Source organism: Oratosquilla oratoria, chromosome 16 (genome assembly GCF_046742065.1).
Source record: "Oratosquilla oratoria isolate Oo_2021 chromosome 16, ASM4674206v1, whole genome shotgun sequence".
NCBI lineage: Eukaryota > Metazoa > Arthropoda > Malacostraca > Stomatopoda > Squillidae > Oratosquilla > Oratosquilla oratoria.
In genome coordinates this window covers 48,049,147-48,075,876 of record NC_134792.1, presented here as the reverse complement: position 1 = coordinate 48,075,876, position 26,730 = coordinate 48,049,147, and the positions used below count along the sequence as shown (strand labels likewise).

The window sequence follows — 26,730 nt, the reverse complement described above, 5'->3', positions numbered from 1 at the left end:
TATCGTTTGACGAAATGAAACACTCAGTAACCACACAAGAACGATATTTCCCGGTCCGGCACATGCCCCATGGTTCAGCAGTACATTGACTCTTAGGCAACGCGTCAGTGCAACGTGACACGGTGTGTGTTGTTTCACAGATGCCTACATATTCCATATCATAATGTAGGAGCTTTGTGTTATAGATATGAGTACATATGTAAGGCGCCTGCGTGCTGCGACGCGTACAGGAAGGTTGTATATAGTTATAAATGGGACATATAGGCAAACGTGAGAATATTACAATACTCCACCTCAAATACCACTACACACATTTCATAGCTGACACTCACTAGTCAACTAGATTATAAATTAGCATGGTAATGGCTAAATAAGTATTTCTAGATTACAGATTTTAGCTTGACATACATTCTGTATCTATTTTTATTGTTATTCTGTTTTTCTACATATTTTCCGTTATTGCATGTTCTACTTTTCTCCTATTGTGGTGTAACATGTTGAAAATATATATTATATTGAGTTTACAAAAGTGAGACTATATTAATCTATTTCTTCCTAATCCTAATTGTGCATAACACGTATTTATTGATATAAATAAAAGAAAAAATACTACCAGAGCATGATTGTAAAATGTAAATGTCTGTCCTAATAATTTTGGATTTTCTTTGGTGCATGAGCATATGAAAACGTACCCGGCGTGCTCGAACTGCTGCACCCGAGTGTTAGGAGTAATTTACATAAGAAAATATATTTTGCATATTTCACCGAAATTACTAGCGTCCTTACAATTAAATTTCCAATAATAATTATATAACAACTAATTTGGATAATTTAGAAAGAACAATATGCATGATAACATTTCTTAGTATTCAATTTTATTTCCGGGTAGAGGGAGAGTACGCTCCAGTGAAGTAAATTTAGATTGGTGGAAGTTGCATTACTCCTCGCTGGAATAGATTAGGTGTGGTGGCATGAGCTGTATTCTTCCCTTTTAACAACACTTTAATGTGGTCATTGCCGTCTCCTGGCAGTTCGGTTCTTCAGGCATTGAAGTCACCCGCCCTCCCCCGACTTTAAAGATACGTGTCAACATAAGAACATCTGAGCATGTCAACATAAGAACATAAGAATGAGGGAGACTGCAAGAGACTATAAGGCATACACTAGGCAGTTCCATGTCCATATCCATCTGTCATCTCCACCCATAAAGTTGTCTAACCCGTTCTTAATACAACTGATAGTTGCAGCGCTCACTACATGGATACTAAATCTATCCCATTTGTTGACCACCCTAATAGTAAACCAAATCTTGCCTATTTCCTTTATAAATCTAAATTTGTCAAATTTAAATCCATTACTGCGAGTCCTACCTTTGTTTTAATATGATGACCTTGTTTCCGTCACCCTTGTTAAAGCCTTTGATCCACTTAAACACCTCTATAAGATCACCCCGCACTTTGCATCTTTCCAGAGAGTGTAAGTTAAGGTGCCTAAGCCTCTCTTCGTAAGGTAAATTTCTGAGCCCATGTATCATTTTGGTCATTCTCCTCTGTACTGATTCTAGTGAATTAATATCCATTCTATAAGACGGAGACCAAAACTGTACCGCATAGTCAAGGATGGGTCTAATTAATTTTGATGAGATGAGAAAATATTTAAGACATTTGGTCACTTACGAGACCAACCCAAGGGGCTGTGACGGAGTAAGATATTAGGTCAGTCCGGATTTCATTAGTGCGGTCAGAATCGGATCACGAAGGGTAATATGCACACCTTGGGTCAGGTCACTTACAAGCGCGAGGTCAACAGCCCGGCCACGATTTGGATGATTTGTACAACCTAACAGCTTTAATTCTAAATTCACAAAATGAATTTATTCCCCTCAAGTCAATACGGAAGAATAGTAATACTCCCAAATGGATGACGGACAGGATGAAATATGAGATCGGAATGAAAAGAGGATTTTACTCAAAAATAAAAAACGGGGAACACACCTTATCTCCAAATATAACGATATGGCAAGATAAGATTGGTTAAAAAGAACACGCGCACAACGAAACGTAATTTTGAAATTAAGGCTGCCAGGCAAGTTAGATCCAACCCAAAAAGCTTTTTTCATCAGGCCCAATTAAAAACGACGAAAATATCATGATAGAATCGGAGGAAAAAATGAGTGAGGCGTTTAACAAATATTTTCTCTCGGTGTTTACTAAGGAGGGGTTAGATAAGGTATCTGACCGCGATTCGATTTTCAGTTGGGATGAAGAAAGTAGACTATCTAATATCATCTTTAGTAAGGTAGAAGTAGTCAAACAGATTGATAGACTCAAAGCTACAAAATCCCCGGGTCCAGACGAAAAATTTCCGAGAGTGCATAATGGTCAACTGAGAATTTTTTATTTCATGTATGAAAATATAACTTAGAGGAAGTTAGAACACTAAAATGCACGTTTCTAGTATTTTATAGTTTTGATTTGATCCAAATAGCATGATCATAACAGTGTCTGAGAGCAGACGAACTTTTCAATGTCGTAGTTACATTTTCCACCGCTAGGATAACTGATGACGTCGGTAGTGTTGTTTCATTTCGTTACACGATACCTTGTTTCGTCGAACACTCAACTTATTCCGCCACGAAGTCTCGAACTTGGTCCTTTAAGAAGAGGAACCCAGTCTCTTACCATCTTGCCACACAAAAGGCGTAATAGGTATGGAACCTAATATGAACTATATGCTAGGAAGTGATAGGAACCACGATTGCAGTCCGTACACCTGCACACAATATTTCATCTCCTTCCCAACCCCACCAGCGCACTTGGCAGCATTTAAACGCTATTTTTATTGGCTTCGCTTTGGTAACTATTGTGGAATAAATCACTAGACGCAATTGTGTCTTTCAAATAGTCAACTGCAGCTGTCGCGGAGCCTCAAACACGGGTCTTTATGATACAAATCGAATTTGCATCTATGGTGCCACATAAAGGAGTGGAACTATAACGACAATGTCTGCGATCCATGCACCCGACATTTCAGTATTTGAACGCCACTTTTATTCGCTTTGTAATAATAATTATTCTGGAATAAATCACTTGTGGCATTTATGTCTTTTAAATAATTGATTCCAACCGTCGCGCTGAAAAAAAACTATTGATAAAAAAGATAGTATGAATTAATTTACAAAAGTCGGCCGGCTCACCAGTTAACCCACGCTCCGCCGTATTTCTTTTACAGGATAAAAATACTGTTTTTCTGCTTTTTATGACGTCATCCCACAGCCACAGAACCCGACAAAAATGAGACATCCTATGTAAGGTTAGAAAGCAAACAATTGATATACAGATAGGGTACAAACGGCGGCCCCCAGAGTACCTTTGGGGGCCAGGGTTCCTCCAGGGGCCCGGAGTTCCTCTGGAGACCCGGAATTCTTCTGGGGACCTCTAGAGGCCCAGGGTTCCTCTAGGGGACCCAGGGTTCCTCTGGGGGGCCTGGGGTTCCTCTTGGGGCCTGGGACTCCTGTGGGGGCCTAAGGTTCCTCTGGGAGCCCGGGGCTTCTCTTGAGGCCTGGGACTCCTCTGGGATCCCGGGGTTCCTCTTGGGGCCTGGGACTCATCTGGGGGTCCGAGGTTCCTCTGGTGGTCCAGGGTTTCTCTGTGGCCCAGGGTTCCTCTGGGTCCCGTAGGTCCTTTGAGGGAGCCCGGGGTTCCTCCGGGGGGCCAGGGGTTCCTCTTAAGGTCCGGGGTTACGGAAAACGAAGTATTAAATAAGGAAAAATCTCAGCTCCTGGAAATCATCAATATCATGGCACCAAAAAGGGTTACCGAAGACGATATCGAGTTTTTAAAAAAGTAGGAATTGTGTGAGACGAGCCTTAAGTCTCGGGGCTTCGGAAGTGATCCTTGCGACGGCCGCCTTGCCGCGGAAAGAGCGTCCACCATCGTCATTTCTAGCCACAGGGGTCAGGGCTGGAGTACTGGACGCGAAGCATACGGGAGCGGAGAGAGCAGCGCCACAGGCCAAAGCCCTCCCGGCGTTGTCGGGTCCTTTTTTTTCTCTCTCTCTCTCTTTTTTAATCATGAAAGTTGGTCCGCCCACCAAAGCCGAACACTTAATCCCGCCCTCCGCCGGATGAAAAAAGACGATTCTAGTATCTGTACAGAATCTTTGACGACGGTCGGCTCGCCCACCAAAGCCGACCACTTAATCCCGTCCTCTGCCGGGTGCCAAGGCCCTCAAGGACCGGACCGGACGCTCGCTCTTCCGTGAGGACGGACTGGAGTTCCTCACTGACTGCCATTGCACGTCCCGGCACGTGCCAAGCGTCCTTACTAACGATTTGGTTCCTTCCTTCAGGCGAATAAAGGCGCCGCTGGTGTATGTGTCCTTCATCTCGACGAAATTGTCTTAGTATGTCCTCTGGTCCGTCCTTTGGTCCACCAGGTCCTTTGTCGCCGACTTCCAATGTTGCTCCGTCTTTTCCCGAACGCGAAACGTCGTCCGTTTGTTGCCGAATTCCCAAAGGTTGTGGAGGTTCTTGGCGAAAGGCGAGCTCACGACAGGCAAGACGACGTCTCCGATGAAGGATATTTGGGCATGTGCTTGCGTGTGTGTATGTGGGGATACATGCATATGTATGCATATATGTAACTGCATATGTATGCACGTATACCTGTATATATGAATATATCCATTGAACTCTCCCGTTGTACAGTGTACGGTTGGAGAATAGGTAAAGGGGTCATCACACTCGGCTATTTTTATTCCCGTATCTTAACTCCAACCTTCATTTGAATAGCTAAAATATGACTTCACTTACAGAAATCTAAACATCTCTATGACTATTTCAACAGTATGTTCAACATTCGTAATTATTTACAATCTCTTAGTTCATCATTCAGCTTTGCTATCTTATATGACGGAAAGATAATTTGATTATTTGGAAATAAGAAAGATGAAATCTTGTAACCGAAGTCGTTTTTACTCAAACGAATTCTCAACTGTCGCCGCTGGTGAAGCCCAGTGTGATAACCCCTTAAGCCGTTTGAGTTATGGTGATTTTCGTCCATGTAATATGGTGTGGGAGGAACCAGCAAGGCTTGTAAGGGATAGGGGTGCTGGTGAGCGAGGGGTTTAACCGTTGTATCTTGAGTGTGAAACTCTCTGTGGACGAGATTGAAAAGAGCAGCGATGGAAGAAGACATCACTTAGCAAATTGCATGACCAAGTAAGGTTTGTATGCATAGTTATGATAACATGGCTCGCTCTTGAATTGGAATATATAGTAGCGATTGGACGGTACTAAAAATTCTAACTATTCCGATACGAGTCCCGATACTGCTCTAAACTTCCGATTCCAATACTTGCAATGATTATAATTCATGGTTATTTTTAGGCATTGCATTTGGATTGGGAAACAAATACTCTATGGACAAGGTATATTTATATAATCCTTTATCGGAATCTGAATTTTAGAGCAGTATCGGGACTCGTATCGGAATCGTTATTTATTGTATTTATTATTATTATTATTATTATTATTTTTTTTTTTTTGCTATCATCCCATCACAAATATGTATATTCCATCTTTTGTTTATGATGAAACACGCAAAGACGGCAGGAATCTGGGTGAAGGGGTCATTATGATGCTTAATTAATTTTACACTAAAATATCATATCATTAATAAACCTCAGGTCTACCACTGACAACACTCATTCATAACGTGTTTGACAACCAAATACCCCGTTCACACGTTCACACATCACTTTAAACACGTGTCTGTTGAACCGCGTTCGACGAACCGTTAGACCGTGTAAACCCCTCTAAAACCCCCTTTAGGGATGTTTATCACTATTCAAGGTCTCAACCAACAAAGTTAGGAAAGGAGTCGAAGGCTAAGAAGGGGTTTACACGGTCTAACGGTTCGTCGAACGCGGTTCGACGAACACGTGTTTAAAATGATGTGTAAACATGTGAACGGGGTATTTGGTTGTCGAACACGTTGGTTAAACCCCAAATACCTCGTTCATACGTTCATACATCACTTTAAACACGTGTCTGTCGAACCGCGTTCGACGAACCGTTAGACCGTGTAAACCCCTCTAAGTCGTAGAGACAGTCAGAAAGATGGAAATATTTTTAGTGGTAGGTAAACTGGAATGAGAAGATGCAGTAGGAAAGAAAATTAGAAATGAAAATAATTGCAGTGGGAGAGAAAGCGTTTGTAGATGTTTATGCGTGAACTCGTGTTTCATGTTTGCGATGTGTTTGTGTGTGTGCGTGCCACTTAGGGAGAGTTGGTGTTTTTATGTGGGTGTACATACAATGGATTATATTATGATATGAAGAATGATTCATAGCCTGTCCTCTGCCGATGAAACAAACTTCCTGAAGTAGTGGAGCCGTTTTGCCGGGGAGAGGAAGACAAGTATGACTAGAGCACACAACATGAATGAATGTATCCAGCGAAGACCCGCTACCTTTTCTCACACTTGTCGCTGGTTCCAAACGGACTCGTGTCCTCGGTACTCAGTCAGACAGGACCCAGTACATCGCGGCACATCTGGTCACGATCAGTCTAAGCTGGTTAAAGGATATGTTGACGTCCGCTGGTCACTGTATACAGCAGGGGAGGGAAGGGTGCAGATGACAAGAAATCTGTAGAATATGGCCTTGGTGTGATGTGGCGTATCAGGTGTTCGTGTTTGACGTGAAGTCTTTCGAGGTGTTTGATGTGCGGTGTGTTTGTGTTGGTTTAATGAACGAATGTTGACCACGCAGTGTAGTGATTCAGATGGACAGATGTTAATGGAAGTGAAGGAAGTAAGGGAAAGATGGGAAGGTGGGTAGAGTACTTTAGAGACCTGTTGAATGTGGAGGAGGACAGGGATTGATTGGTCTTGGTAGTGGGAGGCGGTAAGGAAAAGACGGTGGTGGGAGAAGAAAATGGAAGAGGTATATGAAAAGATGAGGTATAAGGAGCTTGACAACTATGACAGCTGATAAGGCACCTGGGTTAGATGGGTGTCATGTGGGTTGTCCAAACAAGGGAGGTACAGCAATGGAGGACTGAATAGTAAATTTGTTTAATGTGTGTCTAAAGGAGGGGAGAGTAACAGAGGACTGGAGGGGTGCCTGTATAGTTCCGCTTTACAAAATAAATGGAGACAAGTGCAATTATGCTAGTTTTAGAGGGATCAGTTTGTTGAGTATAGCTGGAAAGGCTTATGGGAGGAATTTAATTGAGAGGCTTAGCGGAGGAACAGAGGGAGTAATTGAAGACCAGTGTGGGTTTAGGAAAGGTAGAGAATGCGTGGATTAGATTCTTGTGGAAAGGCAGATTTGTGAGAAGGCTTTGGTAAAGGGATGTTTTTGAACTTTTATGAATTCTGAAAAAAAGCTTATGACAGGAGAGACAGTAAGGCACCGTGGGAGGTATTGCAGATATATAGGATTGAGAGAAAGGGCAGTCCATTTTTTTTTTTTTTTTTTTTACGAGAGTAGTAGAGCCTGTGTTAGGATTGGGAATGGAGAGAACAAGTGATTTGAGGTAGAGGTGTGGATGCATTATGGCTGTGTCTTATCCCCACGGCTGTTCAGTGTGTACATGGATGGGTTGGTACGAGAGATACATGCAAAGGTAATGGGCAGGGGGTTGGAGGTGGTTAGAGATAGTGGAAAGAAGTGGGAGGCGAGCCGGTTGTTATTTGCTGACGATAGTGCGCTTATGGCAGGGTCAGAGGAGGAATTAAGGCAGTTAATGACGGAGTTTGGGGAGATAAGCAATAGAAGAAAGTTGAAGGTAAATGTGGGCAAAAGTAAGGTTATGGGATGTACAAGGGGGAAGGATGGTGGGGAGTTGGAGAGAGGCTGGAGGAAGTAGACAGTTCTAACTATTTGGGGTCGTATGTGGCAGGAAATGGAGGAGTGGGGTGGAGGTAAACTTTTGTCTTGGGGGATTGAAAGTGTCATGAGAAACAGGCATTTGGGAATGGATGCAAAGAGAAGATTATGAAGGGGTGATTATGCCGGGCTGCCAGGTTGCAGGGTTTCAGTTTCGATATCAGTATCAAAGACAGAACATCAACCGAGGCAAGCCTCAACCCCCACCCGACCCCCGACGGTGCCCAGCCGCGGCAGTAACCTTCCCCCAGTCAACAACAGTTTAAAGTACAAACAAGCGGCAACAATGGCTTGACGTAAATGTAAACACTGCCGTAACGTAGTATAAAAATTTCAGTGAAATGTCGAGTGGATACCATGGCGGGTACCAAGGTGGATACCAGGGTGGACACCAGAGTGGATACCAGGGTGGACAACAGAGTGGATACCAGACTGGATATCCAACTGGATACCAGACTGCATACCAAAGTGGATATCAGAGTGGACAACTTGGAATTCCGCTACCTAAAGATGTTTGGCGAGTTTCGGCGCCTGTGAATCGGGCACAGCCCCCCAAATCCAAATTTAAGAAAAAGTTCGGCAATAAACACCCCTCGAGGTTTGTATTCTCTAACAATTATAACCGAAATACCAAGCCAAGAGCATGTTTTCGTAATTAAAGGGATATAAGTCCTTTCCTCAACTTTCCTATCGTGGAGAACGCTTTGGAAATTCGTGAATATTCCAAAGGTTAGGTTAGTGATATGGTGGCATTTTATTTTAACATTTGCAAGGCACAGGATTATCTAGATTACAACAAAAAACACAAACTAGTGAAATTCTAGGTACCCCTGGTGGTAAATCTCCAGAAGTGCACACCTAAGTGTTATATGAATAGAAAATTAAATATTTGTAAATTATAATACATGTTATTTGTTATATTGGTATTTTTTAGAAGTGCTCACCTATGCAATATAGCATTAGAAAAGGATAATTTTTTTTTTAATCATAATACATAAATGTAATATATGTTTTTCTTGGCAGAAAATGATAACAAAAACTTGCTAAAAGCAAATATACAACCGAACGAAGTTGTGAGCATAGCAATGAGATGCCATGTTGTCCTCTGTCCAATCCAGTCAGTGTCAGATGATGGCTTTCATGTTGTGCACTGGGTGTTCTCTAACTCCAGGTGATGTTAATAAGCACTGTTACAAAGGCAATAGGATTTCCTTCAAGTTATGTCACAACTCTATTCTCCGCAGTCTCTAATTGAGTACTTAATCAGGCCATCAGCATCCATGATGATGATGACCTGGATGATCTTTAGAATCACAGCCACCACATTACTAAATACACCTTAGGTTATGTAGGTTAGGTTAGAATAGATGAAGTAATCATCCTTTCATTTCTTCAACCTCAGCATCTATCAAAACAAATATGGTGCATCATTCACCCACCGAAACTTCTTTTGTTAGTAAATCAGTTGTAGCAACTTTTGTTATTCATTTCCGCCAAGAAAAATGAATATTACATAGATGTATTATATTTTACAAAACTAGTTATAAATTTTCTATTGCTATATCACATAGGTGTGCACTTCTAAAAATTTACCATTATACTTATTCTATATAATTTTTTTGTGAAGGATAGGGTAGAGGTAGGAGTGGAGGAGAATGGGGGTGTTTCAAGGAGGGAGTGACAAGGTGCGGAAGATGGTATGTAGAACAAGGAGGATGGGAGGGAATTGAAGGGTAGTGAGAGGGAGGATGATGAAGTGAAGAAGGTAGAAGAGAAGAAGCAAGCATAAGGGACTGGTTGCAAAGTGGGACAACTGAAACATGAGAGGTACAAAGCAAAAAGAAGCAAAAAAGATGAAAGAGGCAAAAAGGAGAGATGTAAAATGTGGGAGGAGTATGACAGAATTTTTTTTAAGTGGTAAAAAAATGTTTTAGAAAGAAATTAAGAGAGTAAAGGGAGGTGAGTCAAATAGAGAAGAAAAGGTAAAAAGTGCAGAGTAGATGGTAAGGGAAAGATGGGCAGAATGTTTTAGAGAACCGTTGAATGTGGAGGAGGATTGGGAACAATTGTTGGTAGCAGTAGGAGGCGCTAAGAAAATGACTGTGATAGGAGAGGGAAAAAGAAGAGAAATAAAAAAAGATGAGGTACAAGTAGTTTTGAATATGAGAGTAGGTAAGGCACCTGGGTCAGATGGATGTCATACGGAGTGTCTGAAGAAGGGAAGTATAATAACAGTGGACTGGCTAATGAGGGTAGAGTGTCAGAGGAATGGAGGAGTGCCTGTATAGTTCCACTTTACAAGGGAAAATGGGACAAATATGAGTGGAGTAGTTTCAAAGGGATTAGGTTGTTGAATGTAGTTGGGAAGGCTCATGGGTGGGTTTTGATTGAGAAGATTAGGAGAGGAATTGAGGGACTAATTGGTGAGGAACTGTGGTGGTTTAGGAAAGGTAGGGGTTGTGTGGATCAGATTTGTATTGATATGTAAGAAAGCTTTAGCAAAAGGTAAGGATTTTTTGGGCCTTTATGTATTTGGAAAAGGCTTATGACACTGACAGTAAGGCACTGTGGGAGGTTATGCAGATATATGGGATTGGGGGAAAGTTGTTTTAGGCAGTTGAGATTTTTTATGAGAGTAGTAGAGCCTATGTTAGAACTGGAAATGGTGAGACCAAGTGGTTTAAGGCAAAGGTGGGACTGCAACAGGGATGTGTCAAGTTATTGCCTGTTCAATGTGTACATGGATGGGGTGGTGTGGGAGGTGAAGGTGAGAAGATTAAAGAAAATAGAGAAAAGTGGGATGAGCCAGTTATTGTTTGCTGATGACACTGCACTTATGGGAGGGTCAGATGGGGATTAAGGGAGTTGGTGACGGAGCTATGGAAGGTATGCAATAGGAGAAAGTTGAAGGTAAACATTGGTGAATACAAGGTGATGAGATGTACAAGGGTAGAGGATGGCATTGAGTTGGAGGTTAGTCTTTAAGGAGAAGGGCTGGAGAAAGTGGATAGCTTTAAGTATTTGGGGTTACATGTTATATGTGAATGATAGTTTGATGCAGCCCATGAGGGGATAGAAGGAGAGGTCACTGAGTAAGTGAAGATGCCTTGCTGTGGATGTACTGTGTCTTGCTACATTGTTTCTGACCCAGGGCAGTGAGTGGGATACAGGAATGACCCATCATCCATGAGGAGTTAAGATGAGAAGGTGGTGGATGGGAGTAGCTATGTGCCTTTTGACTTGACTTCTTCCCTTATAAAGGGGGGAAAAGCCCTTGGTATATAAATAGACTATTTAATTACATGGCAGTCAGTAACTTTAGGATTATAGTTTATATAAAACCTATTGTGTTTTTCTCATGAAATATTCATAGTAATGTATAATCACATGCTTATTTTACCTCAATCAACAGGGGACAGTTTGATAATGCAGTTCCTGGATCATCTGGCACTGGGCCAGTGGCTAACCAGAAGGGCCAGAAAAAAAAGAAAAAAAGAAAAGGTAACAATCTCTCAAGATTGATGTTAAAGTAGCTGTTACTTAAAATGGAAAGAAGTATAGGGTCATCTAAAGAATCTGAATTGGGTGGGATCAAGGATGGTTTGAAAAATAGAAAATTTAGGGTTGTTGAGCCATCCATCAGAAAATAGACACAGTTCTCTTCTGTTCCATGATTACCCAGCCAGTAACAGGTTTTTTATGATCATGCTTCTTGTATTTCTTTTTTACAGCTTTAAGTTGAGCTACCTGCAGTCCATGATATGATGTGTTCTTTTTTCCATACTAAGATTATATATATATATATATCCTCTATACACCAAGGGCTTTTTCCCTCGTACAAGGGAGGTAGCCAAATCAAAATACAAGTACCCACTCCCACCCATTCCACTTTCATCCACCACCCTTCTTACCTCTCATCTTAGCACCTCATGGATGACAGGTCATCCCTGTATCCTGCCCACTGCCATGGGCACATACACAGCAAGGGCGCTTCACTTAATCAGTGACCTCCCTCCCCCTCTGTCCCCTCATGCAGAAAGAGAAGATAGGGAGAAAATTGTATATATATATATATATATATATATATATATATATATATATATATATATATATATATATATATATATGTATATATATATATATATATATATATATATATATATATATATATATATATACATATTATATATATATATATATATATATATATATATATATATATATATATATACACATACATACACAGATGAACCACAGACCAAAGGGGAGGAGACTAGTGGTCTTTTAAAGCAGTTTGTCTGTAGGTTCCATGTGCTGAATGCAATGTATATAGTCTTACTAATTACTGACAACTAGTGTCAACTCTGATGATATTCATTATTTTTCGTTAATATTGGCATGAAGAAATCATTTGGGCTATATTTTATTGTATCTCTAAGTTTTAAAGCATTTGGCTGCATCAATATTGAGATTCAAGATATTATACACTATTGACAACTTGTAGCTCAAGGCCATGTTTGTTCTTTTGTTGTGGACGGTCATGCTAAATACCATTCAGAGCCATCCAATATCGTCAGAACAAAATTAAAAAAAAAAAGAGAAAAAAAAACCATGATGGGGATTAACTGTGACATATTTTTTTTCTTCTAAGATTAAAATGTACTCATATGAAATAATGTATTTAGGCCCAGCACTACTCCTTACCATTCAAGATAGGTCCATCCTCAGACTTCTGTTAGTTTGTCTTCCCCAATGGGTCATGCTAATTACCATTTGGTACCATCCAGACATTGTCAAGAGCTGTCCAGACACAGTATGTTACCATCTTGACAGGGTCATAGGGGCATTCTCTGTGAGATAGACAAAAAAGTCAAATTAACATCTTCATCCCTCTGATTTTGCTCAAATTTGGTTTATAGGTAGTTTTAGGGTCCTAAACACATTTCTGAAATTTAAAGGTCAATCCAAACATCTGTTCAGGAGATAGGACTTCAGATATTTTGAGGTCATATGAGAGAATATCAGATTGTGTACTGCACAGGTAGCAACTTGTAGCCAAGAAACTCATTGAGGAACTGCATGATGCTTTGAAAGTGTGCATCAGGGCAGTTAACAAAATCAAGGCACTTCCACTTAACTCGTGATTGTTTGTACTGTTGTGCAAATATGGTAATGATTTAAAGTGGCTGTCTAGGGGTCACAGCTTGCATACATTTTGACTTGTACAACTCAACTGTTCAGTTCCTGGCAGACATGATCTCATCTCTATGTTAAGAGTTGAAAAAATGCAAAAATGTTCTGTTCTATTTGGCAGACCTCTTTTCTAAACTTAGTGAAACACAAAAATGTCTGCAGGAAGAGGTTACCATCATTCAGGCCAGAACAGTTCTAATGGGATTCCAAGGCAAGCTAAGTTTGTTTAGAGCATCACTGGCATGTAGAGCTTTTCAGTATTTTTCAAACTTACAATAGATACAAAGTGATAGCATTTCTGATGGTGACACATGACTCATCTGGAGAATTTAATTGAAGACTTTAAAGTGCACTTTGAAGACCTGGCAAAAATGATAGTGCCTGAATAGATCCTAACACCATTTGATATTGAAATAGGGAATGCAGACATTGTCTTACACCAGGAAGAAGAATTCATTGACATGACTGTGGACATGGAAGCAGGTGCTTTGTTCAGAAGAAATTGCCTCCATGAATTTTGGATCAACAAGAACAAGGTTGCTAAATATCCTCAGCTTTGTGCAGTGGTTGAGCCATTTTTACTTGATTTCCCAAGTTCATACAGAGTTGAAGCTGGTTTCAGTCATGCAAATGAAGTGTTAATAAAACAGAGGAGCAGACTGAGCTTGGAAGAACAAGGCAACCTACAGCTGAAGCTCACCAACCTGCAGCCTAATAACAGCATCCTTGTTGAGGCACATCAGGCATATCCTTCACATTAATGATATCAATAGTGAAAGAGGAAGTATGTTGTACTGAGAACTAAGTTATATATATATCGATCAACATATTTTCTGTGTGTAACCTTTTTATGATAATGTGAAGGATAGGAAGGGAAACATTGTTGCAGTAGGAAGTTCTAAGAAAATGACAGTGGTGAATGAGGAAAATGGAGTAGAAATAAGGAAAGATGAGGTAAAAGCAGTTATTAAAATGATGTGTCAAAAAAGGGAGGTGCAGTGATGGTGGACTGGCTGATGAGGTTGTTTAACCGCTTCAGTATGAGTAAAAGTCTTGTGCGGAGCATCGGTTGCCATACGAACAATGCATCACACTACTCACATCATAGAATATAGTTACTGCTGTATTACTTGTTTTCTTTTACTCTGAGTAATAATAATCATGGAAAACATGATCAAAACATTTCACAGAATCCAGGGGTAACTCACACCAACTACAAAAAAATACAGGGCTGTGGAGTCGGAGTTGGAAGCAATTACGGTGTCACTGGAGTCGGAGTTGGTAAAAATATACCTACTCCAACTCCAGTTAAATTTACATTTAATAAGGCCTTCGTTTAGTCTGTAGAATTATGCAATGCACACTCCGTATAAGTAGATTATATAAAAAAGAAAAAAATAATAATTTTCTAAAATGTAATAAATCTCATCATCTTAGGCTGCCCGCACACAAGCAACATTTTATTGCTAGTTGTCACAACAAAAAAATTGTCAAAAATAGAACGCACACATCTCTATGGGTGCCCGCACATGGACAATTTTTCCTGAGGCAACAACAAAAAATTGTGAGGTAGTTGCAGCCAGATCAATTTCTCCGATAACACAATTATTGTCGGCAACTGTGGCAGGCGATAGAAAACATTATTTCAAATGGGAGCTGGCACATGAACAACATTGCGTTGCTGCCACCCAGCCTGATGCTGCCTTGGTGTCTTTCAGACTGCAGTGGTGAGAGGACTTGGTACTACGTCATGTCTGTAATAAAAGAGTTATCTTTGTGGTCATTCCACTAAACCCCCAAAACGTCCTTGTGCAATGCTGGCTTTCAAATTTATACATAGACTGATAAACATCCAAAGTATTACTTCAATAAATTAAACACCTCCATTTTACACCTTCTATTGACACACAGTCATGGGAGCTGTAATATTCCTGTCAAGTTCCACATACATCGTTTCCATCACTCCATCAGTTTGGTGGTTTCTACCACTGCTGTGTTGCCAAACAATAGGATAATTATGATTTCAACTGTAGACTACCGCAGTAATACTCTCTTCTCTCCTTTCCCCTTCTTTTTTCCCCTCTATACTTTTTAGCATTGAATTATTGAAATAAGGAATTTAAAGTTTTAAAAAAAAGTTTAACATTTCAAACATGTTCAGCTGTATCTTGTTTTGTACTCGTATCGATAAGATCGGTTCCAGAACCAGAGTAATGTCCATTGCAATAATCGCATAGCAGTACCAGTATGTAGTTAAACCAAGAGGTACTTGTGTGAATAATTTCAGTACAAAAAGACAAAAGAAGGTATGAAAACATATGAAGTATAATGATATCCAAAAAGTATGTATAATATATACAGATGCTCCTCTACTTACGTTCATTTGTTTTACGTTTTTTCGATTTTACGTTTGAACTGACTGAAAGAAAATTTTTGTATATATTTTTTTTTTTTTGGAGCGAATTTTTTAGTTTAGCGTGCTCTCCGTAGTATGAGACATTCAAACGATACTTACACATGACGCTGCGTCCATTGTTTACATGGCACAAACGACAGACTGAACGTGCCTTGCCTCCTCCTCCTCCTCCTCCACCATCTCACTTTATGTTGCTTGAATTTAATCTATTTGAAATTAATGTTATTATTTTACAATGTTATGTTTATAATTAATGGTTTAGGGGTGTTTTATAAGATACGGTAATAGAATTTATGGATGTATAGTACAGTATGAATGGTCATACATTAGTGGAACGTACAGTAACAACTTACATTAATTTTCACGTTACGTTCGGCCGTTCGGAACGTAACTAAAACGTAAGTTGAGGAGCATCTGTATACCTTTCAGTATCATACATGTTCAGCTGTAACACTCAACCTTGTACCATACTCGTATCAATTAGGTTTATTTTGTCTATATTTACTGTTTCCTTTCAATAAATTTGCCTAAACTTCTTTTATAAAGTATTTTTATCTTTTTATTTTGGTTTTGCAAAACTATATATGTAAAAAAATCTTACATTATATTTTTTATTATTAGGTTTGTATATCATTTACAAAGGTTATATTTCAACTTTTGTTATAAAGAACAGTACTGTATTTTTGTTTTTGAAATATACTTATCACTTATTTGCAAAGATATATATTATGCCAAATGTCTTACATTATAGAATCTTTTTTTTACTGAATTTTCTTCAATATCCTTTCAAAAATTTTGTCTCTACTTCAGTTATAAAGTATTAATGAAGAGGTCAAACATAGGAAAGCCACACTATAACATATATATTTATTCTTTGATATAAACCAGTTATAATGATATAAGTCTACTCAAGATTGGGGCATATGTGTGTTGTATAGGCTTTATAAATTATTTAGGCCATAATCAGTTAATTACATGAAGAGGATCCGGAGTTGGAGTCAGTGGTGCCATAAATAGAGGAGTCGGAGTCGGAGGTTTTGTGTTCCAACTCCACAGCCCTGAAAAAATACATATAATCAGGAACCTTGTAGTGTCCCACAAAGTTTTGTATTGGTTCCGATAATATTTGCCATATATATATAAATGACATGGATGAAGGTGTGGAATGTTATATGAACTTTGCAGATGATGCAAAACTACTAAAGAAAGTAAGTACAGACGCTCCTCAACTTACGTTTTAGTTACGTTCCGAACGGCCGAACATAAGTTGAAAATGAACATAAGTTGTTACTGTACTATACAACTGTAAATTCTATTACTGTATCTTATAAAACACCCCTAAATCATTAATTATACACATAACATTGTAAAATAATAACATTAATTTCAAATAAATTAAATTCAAGCAACATAAATTGAGATGGTAGAGGAGGAGGAGGATGGGGCAAGGCACGTTCAGTCTGTCGTTTGTGCCATGTAAACAATGGATGCAGCGTCATGCGTAAGTATCGTTAGAACTACGGAGAGCGCGCTAAACTAAAAAATTCACTCAAATTTTTTTTTTTTACAGTCAGTTCAAACGTAAAATCGAAAAAACATAAAACGAATGAACATAAGTAGAGGAGTGTCTGTACAGAGGAAAACTGTAAATCTCTACAGAAAGACTTGGATAAAATCTGGGAATGGAGTCAAAAGTGGGAAGTGAACTTCAACATTAAGAAATGTAGTATAATGGAGTTTGGAAAAAGTACATACATACATATACCAAAGGCTTTTTCCCCCTTACACGGGGGGTAGCCAAAAAGTAAAAGGCATAGAAATCACTCCCACCCATTTCATTTTCCATATATTCCACTCCCCCTCCACCCTCCTCCCTCCCTCCTATCTTGGTACCTCCTGGAAAAAGTAAAAATAGAATATCAGGGCAATATAAAATTGGTACAAAGGAAGTTAAAAAAGCTAGCTCGGAACGGGACCTAGGACCAATTATCAGCAAAACCATGTCACCAGACAACCATATCAACAAAATAGTCGGAGAAACCTTCAATTTACTAAGATCAAGTGGCCTTTGACTTCTGTAATATTGTAATTCTTCATTCACTTACAACTTTCTTCACTTTCTTTTTATCATTGTAGTATTGTAAGTCACTTGTCTATAGGCCCCATGCCTCTCTCATAATGTAGGCTTTTAGTCAAATTCCATTACTCAATAAATGAAGGGGAATTATATTAACTTAACTTTTCTTCATTTTCTTCACAAATTCTGGTACAATATATTTTCTTAGGTACACCTGAGTAATCCCCCTGGGATCCTCTTACACCCACCAAGCCAAGTCTGCTCCGATGTCACAATTTAATTCATCCAATAACTTTGAACATTACAAATAAGTGCCACCCTTTTAGGGCATGACTTTATCTCCATGCACTAATAATTTTTCTCCTCCACCCTTTTCTCCAATCAGAAAGACTGTTATACGGTCTCAAGCAATACTGTTTACGCAAGCACTTCTGACACAAGCAGAACGGGCTTTGTGTTTACATTTCATCACATCAGCACCTTTGATCGCTACCTTAACCAATGTTTACAAACTTTAGGTGGTAAGCGAAATATGCAACTCTGCAACTTACAGTTGGCCATTGTTTCCAAAACATCTGGTCATAAAATTATATATCTTCTCACCTACCCCTCTATCTACCGGCCTATTACACACTGATAACATTACAATTGGAGTATGCCTTGACACCATGGACACCCAGTACTAAAAATATATAAAGAAATTAGAAAGAATTCAAAGAGCAACAACAAAGATGGGACCAACTCTCTCTAAATTGACATACAAAGATTGTCCAAACTGGAACTACCAATAAAGAAGAGAAAGGGGCCATTTACAGAATTATGAAAGGGATGGAAGTCCTCAACAGAGATGATTTATTAAAGTGGGGTAAGAGAAAAACAAGAGGACATGAAAAGAAACTCAAAAAGAATGGTTATAGAAGAGATCTGAAAAAGAATAACTTCACACACAGAATGGTTGATATTTGGAACAAATTGGATGAGGCAACAGTGTGTGCAAAAACTATACAAGAATTTAAGAACAAACTTGATGCTGAAAGATACAAAGACTGGTCACTATGAGCATAGCTCCCTTCCTGTATAATACAACTAGGTAAATACTTACGCCTCATGATGCCTATGTAGGTGTTGTTGTACCAAAGGGGTTAATGTTTGTCTAAAAGAGGATAGAGTATCAGAGGACTGGAGAAGTGCCTGTATAATTTGTGCTTTACAAGGAAAAAGGGGACAAGTATGAGTGTAGTACTTTCAGAGGAATCAGTTTGTTGAGTGTAGTTGGGTAGGTTTATGGGAGGGTTTTGATTGAGAGGATTAAGAGAGGAGCAGATGGACTAATTGGTGAAGAACAGTGTGGGTTTAGGACAGGTAGGGGGTTGCATGGATCAGATTTTTGTGGTAAGGCAGATATGTGTGAAAGTTTAAGGAAAAGGTAAGGATGTTTTTTGGGCCTTTGTGAATTTGGAAAAGACTTAGAGAGGGTAGACAGGAAGGCACTGTGGGAGGTATTGCAGATACTGTATATGGGATAGGAGGAAAGATTTTAAGACCAGTCAAGAGTTTTTACGAGAGTAGTAGAGCCTGTGTTAGAATTAGAAATGGAGAGAGTGAGTGGGACTTAGCCAGGGATGTGTTATGTTGCCTTGGCTGTTCAATTTATACATTGATGGGTGGTGTGAGAGGTAAACTAAGGGTAATGGGCTAGGGATTGGAGATGATTAAAGAAAATGGAGAAAAGCAGGAGATAAGCCAGTTGTTTTTTGCTGATGACATTGCACTTGTGGCAGGATCAGAGGAGGGATTAAGGAAGTTAATGATAGAGCTTGGGAAGGAGTGCCAAAGAAGAAAGTTGAAGATAAATGTAGGTAAAAGTAAGGTGATGAGATGTACAAGGGGAGAGGATGGCAGCAAATTGGAAGTGAGTATTAAGGGAGAGAGACTGGAAGAAATGGGTAGCTTTAGATACTTGGGTGCAAATGTGGCAGGAAAGGGAGGAGTAGAGGTGGAGGTAGAATGTAGATTGAGAGAAGCAAGTAAATGCCTTGGGGGATTAAAAAGTGTAATGAGAAAAAGACATTTGGGAATGGATGCTAAGAGGAGGTTGTATGAAGGGATGATTATAGCGACAGCACTGTATGGAGCAGAAACATGGAGCATTAGAGAGGAAGATTTTGAGATGAAATGCCTGAGAAGTGTGGTAGGGGTTACTAGGCTGGATAAAGTGAGAAACAAGGTGAAGAGGAGAGCAGGGGTGGAAAGGGAGTTGGAAGATAGGGTTGATGAAAGAGTAATGGGATGGTTTGGACATATGGAAAGAATGAGTGAAGAAAGATTAGTAAAAGAGGTGTGGAAGGCAGAGGTGGTGGGAGCAGAGATGAGGGGGTGACCAAGGATGAGATGGATGGATGGGGTAAATGAGGCATTAGGAAGGGGGGGAATGTCTGTTGAGGAATTGAAGGGAGAAGACAAAAGATAGGGGTGAGTGGAGGATGGTTGTGTATGGATGATGCTGTGATGCATGAAAGGGCGTGGTTGGGGGATGGGGGAGTATGTGTGAATGATATTTTCACATAGTCCAAGGGGATTTCTCCCTCTCTTCTTTTTTTCTGCATGAGGGGACAGAGAGAGGGGGTCACCAATTGAATGAAGTGGCCTTGCTGTGGATGTGCTGTGTCTTGCTGCATTGCTTCTGACCTAGGGCAGTGGGTGAGATGCAGGGGTGGCCCATCATCCAGGAGTAGCCAAGTAAAGATGGAGGGATGTGAATGGGAGTGGAGTATGTGAGGATGAAGTGGGTGGGATTGGATTTATGCCGCCTTTGACTTTGGTTACCTCCCTTGTATGGAGGAAAAAGCTGTTGGTATATGTATTTTACCTAGTTGTATTATATGGGAAGGGAGCTATGCTCATAGTGACCTGTCTTTGTATCTTTCAGCATCAACTTTGTTCTTAAATTCTTGAATAGTATTTGCACACACTGTTGCCTCATCTAATTTATTCCAGATGTCCACCACTCTGTGTGGGAAGCTATTCTTTTTCAGATCTCTTCTATAGCTATCCTTTTCAAGTTTCTTTTCATGTCCTCTTGTTTTTCTCTTGTCCCACTTTGATAAATCATCTCTATCTAGGACTTCCATTCCTTTCATAATTCTGTTTCAGGGTTGGTAGTTCCAATTTGGACAATTTTTGTTTGTCAATTTGGAGAGAATTGGTGCCATCTTTGTCATTGCTGTTTGTATTCTTTCTAATTTCTTTATATTCTTTTTAGTACTAGGTGTTCATAGTGTCACAGCATACTCCAATCTTGGTCTTACTAGTATAAATAATATTTTCTTTACCATTTCCTCATCCAAATAGTCAAAAGCCACTTTCATCGACCTTAGTAAATTGAAAGATTCTCCAACTATTTTGTTGTTATGCTTGTCTGGTGACATGTCTTTGCTGATAATTACTCCTAGGTCCCTTTCCGAGCTCATTTTCTTCTTCTGCTCCAATTTTGTATTTCATCAGTGTTTTATTTTTACATTTTCCAAACTCCATTATACTACATTTCTTGATATTAAAGTTCACTTCCCACTTTTGGCTCCATTTCCAGACTTTATCTAGGTCTTTCTGTAGTGATTCACAATCTTCCACTGTACTTACTTCCTTTAGTATTTTTGCATCATCTGCAAAGTAGTTCATATAGCATTTCACACTTTCATCCATGTCATTCATATATTTGGCAAACATGTATATATGCATGCATGTCAACTACTACTACTACTACTCATATTGATTTTGTCATCAGTGTTTTTTCCCTGAATTAAAAGCTAGGGGATAGGAGGTTGATAGAAAATATGAAACTTTATAGGGGGGTTGATGAGTTAAAAAGTTTTAGAACCCCTGCCTTTGGGGTAATACCTTTAGGTAGAGGTGTTTATGGTCTTTGGAAGTGGGCATCTAGAAGGTGGTCTTTGGAAGTGGGCATCTAGAAGGTGGTCTCTGGAAGTGGGCATCTAGAAGGTGGTCTTTCTCATTGTCTACCCCATATGACTCCCTTGTGCAGGAGACCATTGCTGGCCCCTTAGAGTCCGTAAGACTTGAGAGAAAACAGTGAAACATGAACATTATAGAGAAAACTGAAAATTTGACATTACATAGAATGATAACCTTGTATTTTCTTTTGTCTGTTAAGTTTTAATGTTTTCATTAATTGCAGTAAGAATTCAACAGAAATCACCATATGAGTTAGAACCTCCTGTACCATTGGCCAAAGAGCTTGGTAAGTATCATTTTCAAGTTTTATTTTTTATAATACCAGATTTTGATGAACACATCCATAATATTAATGATTTATATTTTAGAGGTGACAAGGTTTGTGTAGTTATAGTTAACACTGGGCAGTGTATTATGTATAAACATGTGAATATTGTTTATATACATTGTTTATTTACTTACAGGTCAGAATCCAGTCGTAGCATTACTTGAACTGTGCATTAAAAGAAAATGGGACAAACCTAAGTTTGACGTGATTATGGAGTGTGGACCTGATCATAAGAAACATTTTGTAATGAAGGTAGGGTCACACCTTTCTCTCTTATTGACTTTTCATTGATTCAATAGTTTCATAATTTAATAAAAAATTTGTTTTGTTTTAAATGCTATTAGGTCAGGGTTGATGGTCATTATTACAAATCACCAATAGCTATTGCACCAAAGAAATTGGCAAAGGCTCATGCTGCTGCTGCATGCCTGCAAACCCTTGGTCGTGAAGCATGGAAGATACTGGAAGGGGACTTGGAAAAGAAAGGTAATGAAGAACCTAAGGAAACAGAAGAATCAGAATAGGTAAAAAGAATATCGTAATTTTTGTATCAACTAGGCAAAAATAGGGTATGATAGTAAAAGTATTATAACATACCATGCATGTATGCAAGATTGCACAACCTGTGCAGTTTATGTAAAAGAGGAAAGATTGATATTTGAGTTTGAAGATGATGTAAGGATGAAGTTGGTTTACTCATTAGAATAGAATAAAATTGAAAGAAGAAATGAGCTTTTGCATATTCCTGAATTTTATTTTAATATAGGAACATGGTGGTAGCATTCTTATCCTTTCAGTTCTCCCCAACACATAGGAAATAAAGGCATTGTATTTTGTCTACAATAAGCAGCACTTCTTTCCATGAGGACAATAATGAACTGAAGTGATGGAACCACTTTGAAAATTAAAGGCGTCTAATTCTTCTGAAATAAGTTTTTAATACTTCCCAAAATCAATTGTAGTTAAGTAAATTACACACAAACTTTTTAATTTTTTCTTTATTGCAGTCTATTGCAGTATTGGGAATGGATGCTAAGAGAAGAATGTGTGAAGGGGTGATTATGCCCATAGCACTGTATGGGGCAGAGACATGGAACATAAGAGAGGAAGAGTTTAAATGTGTTTGAAATGAAATGTCTGAAGCATGGTAGGGGTTACAAGGTTGGGTAGAGAGAGAAACAAAGGGATGAGGAGGAGAATGGCGGTGGAAAAGGAGATGGAAGATAGGGTTTATGAAAATATTGGGATGGTTTGGACACATGGAAAGTGAGTGAAGAAAGATTAGTAAAAGAAGTGTGGATGGAGTACATGAGGGGACAATCAAGGATGAGATGGATGGATGGGATTCGAGGGTCACTGAGCAAGAAGGGGATGTCTGTTGAGGAAGGAAGGGAGAAGGCAGAAGATTGTGTGAGTGGAGAATGGCTGTGTATGGATGATATTGTGATGCATGGAAGGGAGTGGGAGTTAGGGAATTATTATGTGAATGATATTTTGATGCAGCATGAATGGATTTCTTCCCTTCTTTAGTGTTACTGCATGAGATGACGTTGAGGGGGGTTGCCAATTTAAGGAAGTGGTCTTGCTATGGATGTGCTGCATTGCTTCTGACCCAGGGTAATGGGTGAGATGCAGGGATGACCCATCATCCAGGAGGAGCCAAGATGGGAGGGAGGGAGGTGTGGTGAATGGGGGTGGAATGGATGGGTGTGTAATTATGTCATTTGACTCTGGCTGCTTCCCTTGTAAGGGGGAAAAATCCCTTGGTATATATATGTATGTATTTATTGTTGTCTGAAATTACTGATCCTAACCCAGAAAGTAAGGTGATGAGAAAGGGGAGAGGATGGCAGCAAATTGGAAATGTGACTGAAGGAAGTGGATAGCTTTAGATACTCAGGGGTGCATGTGGTGGAAAAGGGAGAAGTGGAGTTAGAATGTAGATTGAAAGAAGCAAGTAAATGCCTTTGGGAATTAAAAAATGTAATGAGAAATAGACATTTGGGGGTGAATGCTAAGAGGAGAGTATGAAGGGGTGATTGTGCCGACAGCACTGTATGTAGAACATGAGAGAGGAAGAGTTTAAATGTGATTGAGATGAAATGTCTGAGAAGTATGGTAGGGGTTAGACTGGATAGAGTGAGAAATAAGTGAGGAGGAGAGTTGGGGTGGAAAAGGAATTGGGAGATATGGTTGATGAAAGAGTATTGGGATGGTTTGGACACATGGAAAGTATGAATGAAGAAAGATTAGTAAAAGAAATATGGAAGGCAGAGGTAGATGGAGTGAACAAGAGGTGGCAACTGTAGATGACATGGATGGATGGGGTAAAAAGGGCGCTGAGAAAGGGGGATGTCAGTTGAGGAAGGGAGAGGACAGGAGTGAGTGGAGAATAGTTGTGTTTGGATGGGAGTTGGGGGGGGGGTTAGGGAGCGGTTATGTGTGAATATTGACATAGCCCAAAAGGAATTTCTCCCTGTATTCTCTTTTTCTGCTCAAGGAGACAGAGGGGGGGTTCACTGATTAAATGAAATGGCCTTGCTGTAGATGTGCTGTGTCTTGCTGCACTGCTTCTGATCCAGGGCATTTGGCAAGATGCAAGGATGACCCATTATCCAGGAGGAGCCAAGAAAAGAGGGAGGGAGGGGTGGTGAATGGGAGTGGAGTGGGTGGAGTGGAATTATGTCTTTTGACTTTGGGTACCTCCCTTGTAAGGTGGAAAGAGCTCTTGCTATATATATGTATGTAACTGAAAAAACACTGTCTTTTTCAGTCATTCTTGTGAAGCCTACTAATGGCACCATCTACTCTGTGTTCATTTTTCATGTATTGTCATTGTGTTTGATGAATGGTGATCATGTTGAATGCCACATGGTATTTACTATCAAATTTAGGAATTATGAAAATGAAGAAAGAACTATTGAGGAAATACAATTGGGAAGAAAAGAAAATGAGAAAAGATGTGGAGAATAATGAAATATTATTAACATATAAAACTCAGAGAGCAAGAAGAAAGCTTATGATTATTGCCCAGCAACAATATTATTCACATACAGAACATACATGGGGAGCAAAATGAAGAGGTTTCTCTTACAATAATACTAAATGGCCTTTTTTAAAGCATGTGCAGAGCAAATAAGAGATATTGTTTTAGGAAATGTTGATTAAATTTATTGGATAAATAAACTTAGAAAAATAAAAAAACAGGAGAATTAGTAAGTGAATAACAAAGAAATTCGATCTAAACACCAGTGGCTTTTTCCCTGTTACAAGGGAGGTAGCCAAGTCACAAGGCAAGTACCTACTACCATCCAACACCCTTTCCTCCCTCTCATCTTGGTTCCTCATGTATGACGGGTCATCCTTGTATCCTGCCCACTGCCCTGGGTCAGAAACAATACAGCAAGACAGCACATCCATAGCAATGCTGCTTTACTTGGCAAACCCCCTCTCTATCCCCTCATGTAGAAAAAAGAGAAGATGGGGAGAAATCCCTTCATGCTACGTCAAGATATTCATGCACAACCACTCCCTACTCACTCCTTCCCTTCCTTGCATCACAGTGTCATCTATACACAGTTATTCTCCACTCACCCCTACTCCTACCTTCTCCCTTGTTCAACACATTCTCCTCTTTCTCAACTCCCCTTTCACCCCATCCATCCATCTCATCCTTGGTGATCCCCTGAGGTTCACTCCCTCTACCTCTGCCTTCCACACCTCTTTTACTAATCTTTCCCAATATTCTTTCACCAGCCCTATCTGCCATCTCCTTTTCCACCCCTGCTCTCATCTCACTCTATCCAACCTTGTAACGCCTACCATACTTCTCAGACACGTTTAAACTTTTTCTTTCTGCCTCTCTTAAATTCCAGGTCTGCTCTCATAGTGCCATTGGCACAATCATCCCTTCATATGGTCTCTTCTTTGCACCCATTCCTAAATGCCTATTTCTCATTACACTTTTTAATCCCCCAAGGCATTTACTTGCTTCCCTAAGTCTACAACTTACTTCCACCTTCACTCCTCCCTTTCCTATCACATACAACCCAAAGTACCTAAAGCCATCCACTTCCTCCAGCCTCTCTCCTTAAAAAATTATTTCTAACTTACTGCCATCCTCTACCCTTGTACATCTCATCACTTTACTTTTACCCACATTTACCTTCAATTTCTCTATCACATACCCTCTCAAACTCTATTACTAACTTCTTTAATCCCTCCTCTGACCTTGCCTCACCTCCCACTTTTCTCCATTTTCTTTAACCATCTCCAGTCCCCTGCCCTTTACCTCCCACACCACCCCATCCATGTATATATTGAACAGTCATGGCAACATGACACCCCTGTCACAGTGCCACCTTTATTTGAAACCACTTACTCTCTCCATTTTCAATTCTAATACAGGCTCTACTATTGTAAAAATTCTTGACTGGCCTTAACAGCTTTCCCCCAATCCTATATATCCACAAACCTTCTCACAGTGCCTCCCTGTCTACCCTGTCATAAGCCTTTTCCAAATACATAAAGGCCCAAAAACATCTACCTTTCCCTAAAGCTTTTTTACATATCTGTCTTAACACAAAAATCTGATCCACACAACCCCTACCTTTCCTAAACCCACACTGTTTCTCATGAGTTACTCCCTGTTCCTCTCCTAATCCTCATTTACAACCCAACCATATGCCTTCCCAACTACACTCAACAAACTGATCCCCCTGAAATTACTGCACTTGCATGTCACCATTTCCCTTGTAAAGAAGAACTATACAGGCACTCCTCCAGTCCTCTGACACTCAACCCTCCCTCAGACATACATTAAACCTCCTCACTAGCCAGTCCACTAT

The 26,730-nt window shown here is 39.7% G+C and overlaps 1 protein-coding gene across 1 annotated transcript; it reads left to right on the top strand.

Annotated features, from left to right (window-relative positions):
- Positions 1 to 8,066: 8,066 nt before the first annotated feature.
- Positions 8,067 to 22,440, top strand: LOC143033977 (uncharacterized). The gene is made up of 5 exons (XM_076199741.1): positions 8,067 to 8,495; positions 11,310 to 11,398; positions 21,779 to 21,841; positions 22,020 to 22,135; positions 22,228 to 22,440. The coding sequence occupies exons 1-5, from the start codon at positions 8,239 to 8,241 to the stop codon at positions 22,405 to 22,407; spliced, it is 705 nt and encodes a 234-aa protein (XP_076055856.1). The 5' UTR covers positions 8,067 to 8,238; the 3' UTR covers positions 22,408 to 22,440.
- Positions 22,441 to 26,730: the final 4,290 nt, after the last annotated feature.

Excerpts from the sequence above, each read along its gene's own strand:
- LOC143033977 (XM_076199741.1), top strand. The coding sequence starts at position 8,239 with ATGTCGAGTGGATACCATGGCGGGTACCAAGGTGGATACCAGGGTGGA. Across the intron at positions 8,496-11,309 it reads GGCAATAAACACCCCTCGAG|GGGACAGTTTGATAATGCAG; the intron begins GTTTGTATTCTC and ends CTCAATCAACAG. Across the intron at positions 11,399-21,778 it reads AAAAAAGAAAAAAAGAAAAG|TAAGAATTCAACAGAAATCA; the intron begins GTAACAATCTCT and ends CATTAATTGCAG.